Source organism: Brassica napus, chromosome C8 (assembly GCF_020379485.1).
Source record: "Brassica napus cultivar Da-Ae chromosome C8, Da-Ae, whole genome shotgun sequence".
Classification (NCBI taxonomy): domain Eukaryota; kingdom Viridiplantae; phylum Streptophyta; class Magnoliopsida; order Brassicales; family Brassicaceae; genus Brassica; species Brassica napus.
The window spans coordinates 25,636,357-25,653,807 of NC_063451.1; the positions used below are offsets into that span (position 1 = coordinate 25,636,357).

The following is a 17,451-nucleotide window of genomic DNA, read 5'->3' on the forward strand; positions in this document are numbered from 1 at the left end:
TCCAAACAACAATAGAGTTGAAGAGAAGTCCAACTATGTTGAAGAACAGCGTAAGGAAGAAGATATGCTGTTGATGGCTTACAAGAAGGATGAACCAAATGAGGTTCACAAGTGGTACCTTGATAGTGGCGCAAGCAACCACATGTGTGGAAATAAAAGTATGTTCGTGGAGCTCGATGAATCGGTGAAAACCAATGTGGCTTTGGGAGATGAATCGAAGATGGAGGTGAGAGGTAAAGGAAATATTCTCATCCGCTTGAAGAATGGAGATCATCAATTCATTTCCAATGTTTACTACATTCCAAGCATGAAGACCAACATCTTGAGCCTAGGAAAACTCATAGAGAAAGGTTATGACATTCGACTAAAGGATAATAGCTTTTCTTTAAGAGATAAAGCAAATAATCTCATCACAAAGGTACCGATGTCAAACAATAGAATGTTTGTCCTAAACATTCAAAATGACATTGCACGATGTCTCAAGATGTGCTACAAGGAGGAATCTTGGCTTTGGCATCTTCGATTTGGGCATCTCAACTTTGGAAGCTTAGAGCTACTTTCCAAGAAAGAAATGGTGAAAGGATTACCTTGCATCAATCATTCAAATCAAGTGTGTGAAGGTTGCTTACTTGGAAAGTAATTCAAGATGAGTTTTCCAAAGGAGTCGGAGACAAGAGCAAGAAAGACACTAGAACTCATACATACAGATGTATATGGTCCGATCAAACCAAGTTCACTTGGTAAGAGTAACTATTTCCTTCTCTTTATCGATGACTTTTCAAGAAAAACATGGGTTTACTTTTTGAAACAAAAATCAGAAGTGTTTAAAAATTTCAAAAAGTTCAAAGCCCATGTTGAGAAGGAAAGTGGTCTTAAGATCAAGTCCATGAGATCAGATCGAGGAGGAGAATTTATGTCCAAAGAGTTTCTGAAATATTGTGAAGATAATGGCATCCGGAGACAGTTGACGGTGCCAAGAACCCCTCAACAAAATGGAGTAGCGGAAAGAAATAATAGGACAATACTTGAGATGGCAAGAAGCATGCTCAAGAGTAAGAAGCTACCAAAGGAGTTTTGGGCGGAAGCAGTTGCTTGTGCGGTTTATATATCAAACCGATCTCCAACAAAAAGTGTTTTAGGAAAGCCACCACAAGAAGCTTGGAGCGGAAGGAAGCCCGGTGTGTTGCACTTAAAAGTCTTTGGAAGCATTGCTCACGCTCATGTTCCAGACAAGAAGCGGAGCAAACTAGATGACAAAAGTGAAAAGTACATCTTCATTGGGTATGATGCTAACTCCAAAGGCTACAAGCTCTACAATCTTGAAACAAAGAAGACAATCATTAGTCGGAATGTCATCTTTGATGAAGAAGGAGAATGGGATTGGAGATCAAATAATGAAGACTACAACTTCTTTCCTTCTTTTGAAGAAGAGAATGTGGAGCAACCGAGAGAAGAGCCAGCTACACCACCAACTTCACCAACTACAAGTTCTCAAGGAGATGAAAGTTCAAGTGAAAGGACTCCACGCTTTAGAAGTTTACAAGACATCTACGAGGTAACTGAAAATCAAGACAATCTTACTCTATTTTGTCTATTTTCGGATTGCGAGCCTATGAACTTTGAAGAAGCTAAAGAAAAGAAATCATGGAAAAGTGCAATGGATGAAGAAATCGAGTCGATTCAAAAGAATGATACATGGGAGTTAGCTTCACTTCCAAATGGACACAAGAGAATTGGTGTGAAGTGGGTGTACAAGGCAAAGAAGAACTCTAAAGGAGAAGTTGAAAGATACAAGGCGAGACTAGTGGCGAAAGGCTATAGTCAAAGAGCCGGGATTTACTATGATGAGGTATTTTCTCCAGTTGCTCGCTTAGAAACGGTTAGACTAATCATTTCATTGGCAGCCCAAAAGAGTTGGAGGATACATCAAATGGATGTCAAATCAGCCTTCTTAAATGGAGACCTTGAGGAATAAGTCTACATTGAGCAACCACAAGGCTACATAGTTAAAGGAGAAGAAGACAAAGTCTTAAGGCTGAAGAAGGCGCTTTATGGATTAAAGCAAGCACCAAGAGCATGGAACACTCGGATTGATAAGTACTTCAAGGAGAAAGGCTTCATCAAGTGTCCATATGAGCATGCACTTTATATCAAAACTCAAAACAATGATATATTGATTGCATGCTTATATGTTGATGACTTGATATTCACTGGCAACAATCCGATTATGTTTGAAGATTTCAAGATGGAGATGACAAAGGAGTTCGAGATGACCGACATTGAATTGATGTCATACTATCTTGGCATTGAAGTAAAGCAAGAAGAAAATAGAATTTTCATTACTCAAGAAGGCTATGCTAAAGAGGTGCTTAAGAAGTTCAAGATGGATGACTCAAATCCAGTTTGCACGCCAATGGAATGTGGAGTCAAGTTATCAAAGGAAGAAGAAGGAGAGAGTGTGGATCCAACACTCTTTAAGAGTCTAGTTGGAAGCTTACGCTATCTAACGTGCACAAGGCCCGACATCCTACACGCAGTTGGAGTTGTGAGTCGATACATGGAGCATCCAACAACAACTCATTTCAAGGTAGCCAAGAGGATCATACGCTATATCAAAGGTACTATCAACTTTGGCTTGTACTACTCTATCTCTGAAGATTACAGGCATGTTGGATATAGCGATAGCAATTGGGGTGGAGATGTAGATGACCGGAAAAGCACAAGTGGCTTCGTGTTTTTCATTGGAGAAACCTCTTTCACATGGATGTCAAAGAAGCAACCGATAGTCACCCTTTCTACTTGTGAAGCAGAGTATGTGGCAGCTACTTCATGTGTTTGCCATGCTATTTGGTTACGAAACTTGCTAAAGGAGTTGAACCTACCACAAGAGGAGCCAACGAAGATCTTTGTGGATAATAAGTCAGTAATAGCATTGGCAAAGAATCAAGTCTTCCACGATCGGAGTAAGCACATCGATACTCGTTACTACTACATAAGAGAATGTGTTACCAAGATGGATGTGCAATTGGAGTATGTGAAGACAAATGATCAAGTAGCTGATATCTTCACTAAGCCACTCAAGCGAGAAGACTTCATCAAGATGAGGAGCTTACTCAGAGTAACCAAATCAAGTTTAAGAGGGGGTGTTGAAAAATACACTTGATTTGGATCAAACATTATTGGGTTAATCATGTGTTGATCCAAAACTTAGCCCAAATTCTAGAAATATTATCCACCTCCTTAAAATAAAAATCTAGATATTCTTATAGAATTATCTAGATAATTAAGATAAAATAATCTAGATTTTTAAATAGAATTCTCTAGATTTAATATTAAAATATGTAAGATATTTTGTACTTTGGAGACTATAAATACCTCCACTCTCTTTTCATTTTGTATCATCAAGAAATAATCAAGTTTCTAACAAACTTTCAAGTAATAATAAATCATCTTCTCAATTATAAAAAGCTTTCTTCTTCACACAAAACACTTTCTCTTCAAACACTTAAACACAATCTCCATCTCTACAAAGTTTTTCTTCCAACACAATGTATATACGAAATGAAAACTAGTTAGGATCTGGCACAAGTCGGACTAGACCAAGGTAATCTGTATACATCATTGCACTTCCACTTGACACCTATCGAACTCATGAAATTATGAAGTGGTTTGAAAGCTTCATTCATGAACTCCATACCTTGATTAGAAAGCTACCAATTAGGTTTGAGAGATCAAACATAAACGGCCCATGGACTGATGCCATAAGGCCCAATAAAACAAAATAATTATGAACAAACGGAAAAAAACACTTAAAGAGCAAAGATCTGGTCACAACCATAAGACACGGATCGATGAATACAATAGTAAAGTTTGAAAACACGACGAAGAAGATGTCTGCTAAGATGCGTCACGGCCTCACGACAGCGATCCTTCTGTTTATCCTGCTTCCGTACGGTGAGGCTATTTGGCTAGACGTGCCTACCACGGGAACAAAGTGCGTGTCTGAAGAAATACAGAGCAATATTGTCGTCTTGGCCGATTACATCATAATCTCCGAGGATCATTCTCTCAAACCCACTATATCCGCCAAGGTAAATCGTCTTTGGTTCGGAATCATCATCATCATCTTCTCGCTTGTTCAGTGATATTAGAATATGTATTTTGTGTTACTTGATCCGTAAGTTACAACTGATCCATAAGGTTGTTTCCCTCTACACGTTTGAAATTAATCACCACAAGGAATTTAAAAGGCGTGTTAATGCTCGTCCAAGATTCCTCATTAGGACAATTGTGATCATGATGTTGCATGTCTTTTTTATAATAAATTTATTTAATTTGCGTTAAAAAAATTATGTTAACTTTCAACGCTTTGGTGGTAAAGGACTAATAAAGGTACTATCTCATTTTCACCCACTAGTGGTAACCGGTCCTGGACAAAGCCGAATGAAACATTTCGTTTATGAATCCAAATTTTTTGAAGAAAAATTGTATAGATATAGACTCCAAAATTTTAAAAAGAAATGTTTTTGTTGAAACATATATTAAATTCTCTAAAGTCTCTAAAATTTCAGGGACGGTCATAGTAAACAAAAGATCCTTATGTTGTTTTGTCTGAACCAATTGGCATTTTCAGATCATAATTTTTATATGAAGAGTATCATTACTTGGTGTAATATACTCTTTTAATGTTGTAGGTGACGTCACCATACGGCAACAATTTGCACCATTCGGAAAACGTGACGCATGGAGAATTTGCATTTACGACAAAAGAATCAGGGAACTACATAGCCTGCTTTTGGGCAGATGCAAAGAGTCACGGCAACAAGGACGTTAGCATCAACGTTGAATGGAAAACTGGAATCGCTACTAAGGATTGGGCTTCTATTGCTAAGAGAGAGAAGCTCGAGGTCAGCTTTCAAACATATTTTTATACTATTACTATGTACATGTAGTTGTTTCTTCAAGACATTTGAAATATGCTGTGCTTGTTTAACGTAGGGAGTGGAGCTGGAGATTAGGAAACTTGAAGGCGCAGTTGAAGCTATCCATGAGAATCTAATCTACCTAAGAAACAAGTAAAAATGTTCAGATATGCATATTCACTTTTCTTGCCTTGTTTTCTGATTCTAATTATCAAGCTTTGTGTATCAAAATGGGCAAATATTGCAGAGAAGCAGACATGAGGACAGTGAGTGAGAAAACTAACTCGCGAGTAGCTTGGTGCAGTATGATGTCGCTGGGTATTTGCATTGTTGTCTCTGGATTACAAGTAGCCTACTTGAAGCACTACTTTGAGAAGAAGAAACTTATCTAAGCAACAACCTTTTTGACTCTTCCACTTCCTTCTAAGAGTTTTATTATTAAAGGAACAAATATTCATTTCCTCTCTTTTCTTTCTTCTTTGCATTTTTTTGCACTTATGTTTGTTCAGCGCTATAAGGCTAAACATTATTATTTTCCTAACATTGATTTATTATATTTTATTACATATAAAATATTATATCAACCACTATAAAATCTATAATTTTATTTAGTTTATGAAGTTTCATGTGTTAACGGTTTTATTTGCAACAGTGTAAACCGTTTTATGAAAATCTAATTTCACGTGGATTATGGTAAAAGACCGTGGCGGATGCAGGAAATAATTTTGTTGGGGGCATAAATACTAACCTACAATATTTAAAATGGGTGCATATAGCTTAGGTTTTAATAAATTACACTAAATTTTCAAATGTTGTTGGGTTCAGTGGCCCCGTCTCGTTACATGTGGTTCCGCCACCGGTAAAAATTATAGTTTCATTAATATAAAAATTGTTTTCCTGAAATTGGAAATATCCTGGAATCGGAAACATTAAAAAAAAAAAACCATCAGTCAAAAGTGGACCAAATGGGCTTCCACACACGTTTTATCTTTGTTGTTAATTCATAAGATAAAATGAGTGATGATTACAGTAAAGCACATAATATATGAAGAGATTATAAACAAGTAAGCCCAAAGGCCCATTAAATAAACCCTAAGCTCAGAAGACGTGTGTTATAACGCGTGTCTCTCATTTCTACTGGTTCGGCGGCTCTCTAGGGTTATCACTTGTAAGCAGGAAAAGATGCCGGCAGGACATGGAGTTCGTGCTAGGACAAGAGATCTGTTCGCTAGGGGGTTCAGGAAGAAGGGTACAATTCCATTGTCGACGTACCTCAGGACCTTCAAGGTCGGCGATTACGTGGATGTCAAGGTGAATGGTGCGATCCACAAGGGTATGCCTCACAAGTTCTACCATGGTCGTACCGGTCGTGTCTGGAACGTTACGAAACGTGCCGTCGGTGTCGAAGTCAACAAACAGGTCTGGACGAAGAACTCACATCTACTTTTATTTAAGTATTGGAAGTTATTGAGCTGTTTAGATCGCCAAATCAATTGATCTTATGATGAAATGTTAAATTGAGATTGGTTCAGGTTTTGATTTTTATCTCAAAAGATTTGATTTTTTATTGCGGGAACTAGTTGTCGCTTGGTTTCAGATTCGAAAAGTGATCGCTTTGGTTTTCTTTAATTGAATTCTTCAGTTCCTGATCTTTCTAGAACTGCTTGTATGTTTGGATTTATGACTTTATGAATGCTTGTTTCAAATCAGTTCATGTACTAGTGACTGACATGTATGCTTGGATGTTGTGTTTCAGATTGGCAACAGGATCATTAAGAAGAGGCTTCATGTGCGTGTGGAGCACGTGCAGCAGTCAAGGTGCGCAGAGGAGTTCAAGCTGAGGATTAAGAAGAACGATGAGCTCAAGGCCGCAGCTAAAGCCAAAGGTGAGACGATAAGCACCAAGAGGCAGCCTAAAGGACCCAAACCTGGATTCATGGTTGAAGGTATGACCTTGGAGACTGTCACCCCAATCCCTTACGATGTCGTCAACGACCTCAAGGGAGGCTATTAGTTTTCTACTTCTACTTTCTTCCCCAGTGTTTTGTGTTTTGGAGCTTTCCTTCGTATGTTTTGTATCAACTTGAGACTTTCTTCGACCAAGAATATGGTTTTATATAACAGAAGTTTTGATACATTGTGTTTTACAACTTTCAAATGTGCCTTGTTCAACAAATTTTCCCATTCCAGCTCACTATTTATATACTTTGAGCATTTGAAATTTCCCAAAGCTCCACGTGGCGGTCAATAACACACCCTCGTTAACTTGTTTTGAACACACTGATGAACTCAAAAGAGTCCAACAGTGTACAATATAATGAATGAACGGTATGTTCTGTTTCTCTTGTAACAAAGTCTCTCCTCCGTGAATAGTGGACTGATCTCTCTGTCATTCTTCTATTTGCTCTGGAAGACAAACAGATAGAAACAGCTGCTTCTGTAGTTTTTTTCCGTTATTCTGTTATGCCCTTTGAATGTCTTGAAATAGAAAAATAGAAAAAAACCTCCTTTCATCCCTAAATTTTCTTATACCCAATCTCTCTCCTCTCTCTCTTATCATCTCTATTGATCAAAGTGTTTCCTTTGATTCTTTAATTCCAAATCATTTTCTTCAAAAGCACATTTGTTCTCCAACCTTTTGTGTTCCCTGTGGAGCTTTGTGGTGGGAGTATAATTTTAATACTCCGTATCATTATGGGCTGCAGTTGCTCTAAAGGAGCACGAACAAATGATACCATCATAGACGAGAATATCAACAATGTCAAGGAGAGAAGAAGCACGCCTTATATTAAACCCTCCAAGAAGAGGAAAAACTCTGCTTCTTCCAGAATAGCCAATGTAGGATCCTCCTCCGACGGTTTTCTTAATGATAACGATACCACATTGGCGGTTTTGATACCAAGTGATGCCACAAACTCAACTCCCATGTCATCTGGTGAGGTCTCAAAGGTGAACATCGAGAGAAAATCTTCCAGGTCTGTGTTCCAGAGACGGCCCAACATTGAGACCAATAAACTTGGAGCACCGCAGCAACCTAAGATGACTAGGATAACCAGCGTTAGCAACGGAGAAAGAGGAGCTCAGGTTGTGGCTGGTTGGCCTTCTTGGCTAGCTTCGGTTGCTGGTGAAGCTATAAATGGATGGATTCCACGCAAGGCTGATTCCTTCGAAAAGTTAGAAAAGGTGAGGCCTTTAGGGGTTGTTTTTATGATTCATATTTAGTTGAGAGGTTTCGTTAAAAAGTTATGTTGAGATCATTTTGATTGACATTGCTGGTTACTGTTCAGATTGGACAAGGGACGTATAGCAGTGTGTACAAAGCCAGGGACCTAGAGACTAGCCAAATAGTTGCACTGAAGAAAGTGCGGTTTGCTAATATGGATCCAGACAGTGTTCGGTTCATGGCGAGAGAGATAATCATCCTAAGAAGGCTTGACCATCCTAATGTCATGAAGCTTGAGGGTCTGGTCACTTCTAGGGTATCAGGAAGTATGTATCTGATATTTGAATACATGGAACATGATCTAGCAGGCCTTGCTTCAACCCCTGGTGTTAAGTTCTCTGAGGCACAGGTACTACTACTGATAATATATACTATTGAGGTTATTATTATGCAATGTTCAAAAAATTGTGGTAGGCGGTAAATAGATATTCGTAAAAGACTAATTGAATAGACGGATTATTCGGAACCCAAAAAAATAATTGTTTTGTTTTATATATAATTTACATTTATATAAGATATTTTAGTTTTGGGGTATAATTATAAAATTATTTTGGTAAATTAACAAAATTAAATATACTAAACAAAAAAATTTAGACAAAATTTTGGATTTATACAAATATTTTTGCTTAATTTAATAGATTTATACTAATTTATATTTGATTTAAACTGATTTAGCCGTTTTAACCGATTTGAATAGTATAAATGAGATTTTAATAAAATCATTTCGGCTAACCAGCCTATGCCAATTTTTAGAACCATGCTGTTTTGTGGTTGGTTCACATGTAACATATTGTATTTGGTGCAGATTAAATGCTATATGAAACAGTTGCTTCACGGTCTAGAACATTGTCATAGCCGAGGCGTGTTGCATCGTGACATCAAGGGCTCTAATCTGCTGCTTGACCATAACAACAATCTCAAAATTGGAGACTTCGGTCTTGCTAACTTCTACGGTGACCACCAGAAGCAGCCTCTTACTAGCCGTGTTGTTACTCTGTGGTACCGTCCACCTGAACTTTTATTCGGGTCAACGGACTATGGCGTTGCTGTTGATATGTGGAGCACAGGATGCATTCTAGCCGAACTCTTTAATGGGAAGGCCATCATGCCTGGAAGAACCGAGGTAGAACAGCTACACAAGATTTTTAAACTCTGTGGATCACCTTCTGAAGAGTATTGGAAAGGATCGAAACTCCCACATGCTACCGTTTTTAAACCTCAGCAGCCTTACAAAAGGTGTGTAGCTGAGACGTTTAAGAGTCTTCCATCTTCGGCTTTGGAGTTGGTGGAAGTTCTCCTAGCTGTTGAACCACATGCCCGTGGAACCACAGCTCTTGCTCTTAAAAGCGAGGTAAAAGATATGAACCACTTCTTGTCTGACGGCTTGTAGTAGTCTATATATCTTTCTTGTCTCACACGTTTGTTCTTTTTTGGTTTTTTTTTACATCAGTTCTTTACGACAAAACCTTTTGCAAGCGACCCATCAAGTTTACCAAAGTACCAACCGAGAAAGGAACTTGATGTGAAGCTTCAAAAAGAGGAAGCAAGACGGTAAGATCCAGCTTATAAATAAACATGGCTCTTCTATGCGTTGATGAACACTGACGCATCCCAATTTCATCTTTATCCACCAGAAAGAAAGGAACAATCAGTAAAGAGAATGAGATGAAACAAGTAGCAAGAGAATCTAAAGCTGAGCCGGCTCCAGATGCTAATGCCGAGTTGGTAGCATCAATACAAGTACGTATGATCATTCTAGCATAATGGACACACTGTATGTTATATTCATTTAATACTAACCTTTGGTTTTATTTTATTGTTATTAAAAGAAACGTCAAGGGGAGAATAACCAGACAAGCATGAGTGAGAAGTTCAATCCTAATGACGATACAGCACTGAAGAGTGTTATGGTTAGGGGTTCGAGTCGGTCTCCTCCTAGAAAAGAACTGAGGATGCAACGGTCTTTTGTTCAACGTGGATCAGCCCAGTTGACAAAATTCTCAAACTCGGTAGCTGCTAGAGATGCATCACATTTCGCTATAGCAAATCCACGGTGGTTTGAAGATAAGTACAATAACAAAAAGGAAAAGCAAAAGGATGGTGATGATTGTACAAAAGACAAAGAATACGCAGGTAAGAAGAACATCTTGACCATTAACTGTCTTTGTTATGTAGTGAAACTCTTTGTGTGCTAATCACATTTTTTGGTTTGCCATGTGTTAGGATGACTGAAAAAAAAAACAGAGAGAATGAACATCTCAGGGCCATTAGTTTCTGCAGGAGAAAACTTAGATGTAATGTTCAAAGAACATGAAAGACAGATACAGTTAAGCTGTTTGAGTGGATGAGAAGACTAATAGGGACACACTCAAGTGTCTCTTGCTGCAAATGGCAGGTGAGAGATATCAGGCAAGAATCTTTTGAGGTGTAATCAGAAGGAGAAAGAAAGTTCGAGGTTCACAACGCAGAGTCAGTTGGTCTTCTTGTGATGTCTTGTGTAAAGTTGAAAGCTAACATTGTGTAATTTATTCGATTCTTCATTATTTATAATCTTTTTAACTAAACATTAAGTGAGTCTGTATAATGAATGTTAGTGGCGGCCAACCACCATTAAACTTGAATAGAAAGGCTTCTTCTCTGTTTGGTTCTTGTAGAACCTGAAGTAGCTGTTCTGTCTTTCTCAAGAACCCTTATAGTTTCCCCTTCCCTTCATGTCTAAGCATTAACCTAACATCCTCTTTCATCTCATTAGCACATATATATCTAATAAATATATACGATTCAAGTTGTAACTTCTCAAGAACCCAACAAATGAGGACTAGAACAAGCCAAACCCAAGAGCTCAAGCTTCTCCTCGTTTGTCTTTTCGCAGCCTTGGTTCTCATCTTCATCGTGAGATCAACTCTTACAACTTCCCAGCAACACCAAACTCCAGAAGAGACTACTAGATCAAAGGGTTGCGCTGGTGCCTGCAACAAGCTACCACGCTCCCTGGCGCAAGCCCTGATCCATTACTCTACTTCAGTGATCACACCGCAACAAACGCTCAAGGAAATAGTTGTCAGCAGCAGAGTACTCGAGAAGAAGTCACCCTGCAACTTCTTGGTGTTTGGTCTAGGCCATGACAGCCTCATGTGGAGCTCTCTCAACTACGGCGGCCGGACGGTATTCCTCGAAGAAGACGAGGCCTGGATAAAACAGATCAAGAGACGGTTCCCTATGCTGGAGTCATACCATGTAACATACGATAGTAAAGTCAACCAAGCAGAGAATCTAATAGAGGTTGGGAAAGGACCTGAATGCACAGCCATTGGAGATCCAAGGTACTCAATGTGTCAGCTAGCACTCAAGGGCCTGCCCGCAGAGATCTATGAGACAAGTTGGGATCTAATCATGGTCGATGCGCCGACTGGCTACTACGATGAGGCTCCTGGGAGGATGACAGCGATTTACACTGCGGGAATGATGGCAAGGAACAGGAAACGGGTGGGTGAGACTGATGTGTTTGTGCATGATGTGAATAGGGAAGTGGAAGACAAGTTCTCAAAGGCTTTCTTGTGTGAAGGGTACATAAAGAAACAAGAAGGAAGACTAAGGCATTTCGTTATCCCTAGCTATAGAGATGGATCAGAATCAAACAGACCCTTTTGTCCATAGTTGAAAAAATGTTACCTAACACTACTCAGAATCTGAACTCTTTTTTCTTGCTTACTTTTTCAAGAAACTAGACAAAGCTCAAACAGTATAAGAAATTAGAGAGAGCTGATCAGGAGACTGTGTTATTGATAAGAAAGAACAGAACGATCTTAATATATACAGGACAGAGAAAAATTGCCAAAACACAACAAAATCTAAACGTTAATAGTATAAAATCTGACTGGTAAAAATAAACAAAAAAACCTGCAAACTCCCATGCTTGTTCAATTAGGAAAGACATATAATGAAGATTTGTCATATATAACTTAGCTTTTACCGGTTAACAAAGATGGCGGTTGGACTGCCCGGAGATGGAGGATTCTGTGTCAGGACTGAAGCTCGTGGACCAGCTTTAGTAACATCATCAGGGACACTTGCAGAAAAGATTTCAACCTCTTCAAGACCAAGTTGCCGTTTGATCAAGTCAATGTTACTCTGAAGAACTTCCATCTCTCCAAAAGGTAGCTGCAAATTCAGAGCCTGGCCGCCAAGAGCTATTGCTGCATCCTTCTTGAATTTGAGAAAAGGCATGCAGAGCTTCTGAAACTGCACGAAGGTTTTTTGCTTGCTTCATTCTGCAATATCTCCTTTAGTTCAGCAAGTATCTCTGCATCAGGGGCAAGAAAACAACTGGTTTGTTCGTGGAAATTGCTTTGCAGAATCTGGAGGCAGTGAGCTTTCTACCCATCAAATTGCTCATTCACATATACAAGGCCTTTCAGATTCGAGTTTGCCCCTGCTGTTAAGAGCTGTTTTTGTAGAATCTTTCTCATTGAAACGATAGAATCTTGCAGGTATTTGTTAGCACCCTTGAGAACCAAATCTGGCTCATTTGATGTTGTTGGCCAGCCTGATTTTACCAGCACAGCCTTCCTTCTTCAGAAGTTTCCTCCAAACATATTCCGCAAAGTGAGGACATATCGGTTCAATGAGGCGTGTCTGCACATCCATAAAGGTCAGTATCAAGTCATGGTTCATGCCGCAAGAGAGCCTATACTCATCTCGAGCAGCTTGTAAGTCGTAAAACCCATTCTTAAGCGCCTCCCTAAACAAACAATCTTTGTAGGCTTTTTCAGTCAATTTGATAGCAATGTTCATGTCGTTTTCAAACACTTTATCAGCGTATGTAGATGGAGGGCCCGTTCTCAAAGAGGACTCGGCACCCAAAACCTCTTCCATCCATGTGAGCTCTTTTGTCAGGCGCAAAATCGCAGCATTTGCGGTTTCAAATACAAAATTTGCATCGTCAAGGCCATCACCAGCATCAGCCAAAGAAAACCTCGTAGCAGTGGCAGAGAATTCTTCAATAGCCTGTCGCAGTGTCCTGAAATTGCCAGTTGACTTTGACATTTTCTCACAATTCAGCATAATGTGACCGTTACATCTGATACCACGAGGCCAGTTACGTTCCGCCATTAGTGCAGCGTGGTTGTACATGAAAAACGTCATTCTGATTCGTGGTACGTTATGTACCACTGATCTGTAAGAGCTACAACACATTCATCACCCGATCTTGACATCACGGCTTCTCGGGTTCTCTATATAGAATCGCCTCGCCAGACTCTACGAGCTTCGTCTTGATAATGGGCTTGATTTCTTGAACTTTTCTACCAGCAAATATACATGAATATGTAAATAAGGGACTTAAGTGTAATTAACTTCCTAAGTACCCTAGATACTCTGATGTATATATACTCCTATCTCGTTAATAATAATAGACAAGCTTCTAAACCTATAGCAAACTCTCCAATAAGCATGGTTCCTTCGGTGAATCCTTTCAGGTACGTCAACCTCTTAGCCTCTGCAAGATACTCTTTGTCTTTTTGACTTCTAATTTTCAAATCCAAGCAGACCTTTTATCCCCAAACCCCGGGATGTTGATAACCGGTACAATATCAGAGGGCACCCACTCATCCTTCACACCATACTTGGCTCGAACGTCAGGCTTTGAGATCAAGTCCTGGAGAGCCATGTAATCATCAGGGGCATCACTAGGCACGCTGTTGACAATGCCAGTACCTTTGTTTGCCAGAACGGTTAACATAGGCAAAGCATAGATAATCTCCTTCGCAGCCAGAGGAGACCTCAAAGGGAGTCCAATCAGATCACACCCCGTCAACTCAACCAAACATGAAGGCTTCTTCTGAGGGGTCTTCGAGAAGTTCTGGTAGGCAAGGTTGAGCGCAGCTCTCTCAGTAACAATAAAGACATCAGTTTCACTGATCTCGTAAGCTCCATATCTCCCATCAGGCAACACCCACGCGTTTGTTTGTCCGTACATGGTCTCAGGCCTCAGAGTAGCTGCTGCTAGAAACACTCTCTTTCCTTCCGAAGGACCTAGCTTCAACGGCAACGGCTTCACTGCTACTTCCATCTTAATGAGAGTATACTCCTGAGGCTGAACACCTTCTCCACTAGCACGGTCATGATCAGCACAAGGCTGACCATCAAAAGGGGAGAAGATCGTGTACCTAAGGTCCTTAACAATCTTCCCCATAGATTTCAACTTCCTCGTCTGCCACCTCACAAAAGCATCAAAAAACGGATTAACATCAGTGGTCACGAACGATCGTCTCCAGTCACAACCCAATCCATAAGCTCTGAGATCTTCAACAGCCACTGGGGGAAGTAGCGCAACCACTCATACGGATCTTGGAACTTCGCTATCTCACCATCACTAAGACCAAAACTGCCGCATAATCTCCCACTGATAAACCTCTCCACCAGAATTCGCAGCCGCCTTCGACATCTTCCCCCTGAACCGATCAGGTAAAGCCAATGCATCATCACTCTCCTCCTCAACTTCTAGAGCTCATTTGGTCTCGGTGAACACATGAGGGTTTCCAAACTGCTGGATCTCGCGAGAGAGCTTATCAGCAGAAGCTTTGTTCGTCATACCGGTACAGTGGAAGCCAAACGGAAGGAGCACGTTGGCGCCTCTCAATCTATGGTAAGCAGAAGCAAAATCAGCCTTGGAGAGTGAGAAGGCGTGTCCAATGCGTAGATAACCATTCATATAAGGGAAAGGGAAAGTTGCGAAGAACTTCTCTCCTGGTTTTGGAGGATACTTACGAGACTCGGATAAGAACACGCCTTCGTCTTCCCACCACTTTCGTGCCTCTACCTCAATCTCAAGAAGACGATGGAGCATACTCAACACACACACTGAACTGCCTCGGTTATCCGCAAAGCAAAGGTGAGTAAGCTTTGTTTTTCCACATTTGGGATGATAGTTAAGATTCTCTGAAACAGTTTTGGAGTTTTGAATCCTTTAAGAAATACTAGTATTCATGATAGTCCACCCAAATTCTTCAAAAGCATGCGTTCCCTTGGTCTATGACTCAGCAGACATCTTCACGATTTGTGTTCTAAGAAATTCAAAACCAATCTTCTCCCATGGTTTTCTAATGTAGTCTTCAAAATTTAACACCTCTTGCAAGCTTGAAGTTGCGATTATCTTTGCAGTGTAGCGACCCAGAATTATCCTCTCAACTAATATGAGTGAAGCGAAGGATAACTTCTCACACTCTGTCCTTTCTATCTTCTTATCTTGAAGGAGTGCAATTAGATCCTTCAATATTTTCCCTGATTTCATCCAACTATATTTGGTTTCAACTCGCGGTAGATCCAGAAGCGCGGCATTTTCTTCGGCGGCGAAAGGGAGGCTTGTTGTAAGGAAGAACTCTCTCGCGCTGAATCTCATAAGTTGCGATGCAAATGTGAACCACATCATATTTCTTTTGAGCTCCACCCTCTTCTCCATCATAATTGAAACAGCTTCCCGGAAAAATTTATACCTTCTCTCATTCCTAAGTTCACTATTGGATTCAGTGGCGAATCTTCTAGCCTTTTAAATTCACTCTTTGTTAGTTCGCCTGCCACAATCTGAACGTAGGGTAAATTTGAATAATGACATACAACCTTTGATGCATCACCCGATATATCAACTAATTTTGGTAATTTAATTGACTTACCGGATGATTCCTAGCACCCATCTGAAACAATAAATTCTTATAAAGCTTAACCAAAATCTCATCCAAAGCAATTCTCATATGTTTTATAATGTTGAAAATCAAAGGGAATCAAAACATTCTCAGCATCACTTAAAACCATATGAGAATCATAAAAACATCACACGAGATATCAAATTGTGACACATTCAAACAAAACGAATCAAAACCATTCACAATTTGAGTAAATCTTAACCATACGCATAACAAATATGAGTCATGTTGAATTTAGCCATTGAAGATGATGACCTTAATTTTCAACACAAAATAGCTTAGACCGTATACTCACACAGTCATAATATCCTTGATACGACTCCAGCTCAGTCTAAAATAACGGAAATTTCAAACACCCTAAAATTCAAGTTTTCGTCATGAATTCCACTTGCAATTTCAAACACCCTAAAATCCAAGTTTATAACCAAGAGAAACACGAGTCTTCCAGGAGGAAACGACAGAAGCGGAGATTGAAGGTTCGATATCAAACGACACTACCTAAAAAGGAAAAAACAGACCTTCTTCTTCTGCTTTCCACCTCCGGATTTCGCCGGCTTGGATGACGGCGGCGGAACCTTATCCTTCTTTGGCGCCTACAATCAGAAATCAACCAAAATAATTAGCAATTCGAGAAGACAAGTATAGAGAAGAGAATCAGAGAGAGAAAGATACAGACCATGTTGAGTTCGACGGAGACGAAGGAGAGAAACGACGAGTAAAGTGGCTATTGAAAACGGATGTTGGAGAACTATAAGATCAATTGAATAACTTTTTTTCTCACAAATGAAAGTAATTTCACCTTTGGCTAAGGATTTATTCTGTGAATACAATCATCCGTCTTTTCATATACCATGAGAGAACTCAGAGATATTCAAATTAAGGTTTTTTTTTTCACTTTGATGATTTTATAAACAAAGGGTAAAGCCTAAAAGTACAAAAAAAGATAACAAAACCAGACAAAGCCCATAACCGAGGCCCAACAAAACTCATAAACCAAAACCAAAATAGAGTCTATCGAAGACGATAATGACTCGATACCACGTGTTCCTTTAACGATATGGGTTTTGTCTGGTTTTGTTATATTTTCTTGTACTTTTGGGCTTTACCCTTTGTTTATAAAATCATCAAAGTGAAAAAAAAAACCTTAATTTGAGATATCTCTGAGTTCCCTCCTGGTATATAAAAAGACTGATGGTTGTATTCACATAATAAATCCTTAGCAAAAGGTGAAATTACTTTCATTTGTGAGAAAAAAAAGTTATTCAATTGATCTTCTAGTTCTCCAACATCCGTTTTCAATAGTCACTTTACTCGTCGTTTCTCTCCTTCGTCTCCGTCGAACTCAACATGGTCTGTATCTTTCTCTCTCTGTTTCTCTTCTCTATACTTGTCTTCTCGAATTGCTAATTATTTTGGTTGATTTCTGAGTGTAGGCGCCGAAGAAGGATAAGGTTCCGCCGCCGTCATCCAAGACAGCGAAATCCGGAGGTGGAAAGCAGAAGAAGGTCTGTTTTTCGTTTTTAGGTAGTGTCGTTTGATATCGAACCTTCAATCTCTGCTTTTGTCTTTTCTTCCTGGAATACTCGTGTTTCTCTTGGTTATAAAC

At 39.5% G+C, this 17,451-nt stretch overlaps 3 protein-coding genes and 2 pseudogenes across 3 annotated transcripts; 4 read left to right on the forward strand and 1 right to left on the reverse strand.

Moving 5' to 3' along the window:
• Positions 1-3,658: 3,658 nt before the first annotated feature.
• On the forward strand, positions 3,659-5,791 carry LOC106345668 (transmembrane emp24 domain-containing protein p24delta3). Its single transcript, XM_013784838.3, has 4 exons — positions 3,659-4,091; positions 4,695-4,907; positions 4,999-5,075; positions 5,170-5,791. Exons 1-4 carry the CDS (start codon positions 3,852-3,854, stop codon positions 5,312-5,314), a joined length of 675 nt encoding a protein of 224 aa, XP_013640292.1. The 5' UTR covers positions 3,659-3,851; the 3' UTR covers positions 5,315-5,791.
• A 209-nt stretch (positions 5,792-6,000) lies between these two features.
• LOC106453146 (60S ribosomal protein L21-1-like) lies at positions 6,001-7,057 on the forward strand. Its single transcript, XM_013895401.3, has 2 exons — positions 6,001-6,341; positions 6,679-7,057. The coding sequence occupies exons 1-2, from the start codon at positions 6,105-6,107 to the stop codon at positions 6,934-6,936; spliced, it is 495 nt and encodes a 164-aa protein (XP_013750855.1). The 5' UTR covers positions 6,001-6,104; the 3' UTR covers positions 6,937-7,057.
• A 196-nt stretch (positions 7,058-7,253) lies between these two features.
• LOC106345667 lies at positions 7,254-10,493 on the forward strand (annotated as a pseudogene).
• A 173-nt stretch (positions 10,494-10,666) lies between these two features.
• On the forward strand, positions 10,667-11,856 carry LOC106453145 (glucuronoxylan 4-O-methyltransferase 1). Its single transcript, XM_013895399.3, has one exon. The coding sequence runs from the start codon at positions 10,957-10,959 to the stop codon at positions 11,800-11,802; it is 846 nt and encodes a 281-aa protein (XP_013750853.1). The 5' UTR covers positions 10,667-10,956; the 3' UTR covers positions 11,803-11,856.
• Positions 11,857-11,908: 52 nt separating this feature from the next.
• LOC106454360 lies at positions 11,909-15,604 on the reverse strand (annotated as a pseudogene).
• Positions 15,605-17,451: the final 1,847 nt, after the last annotated feature.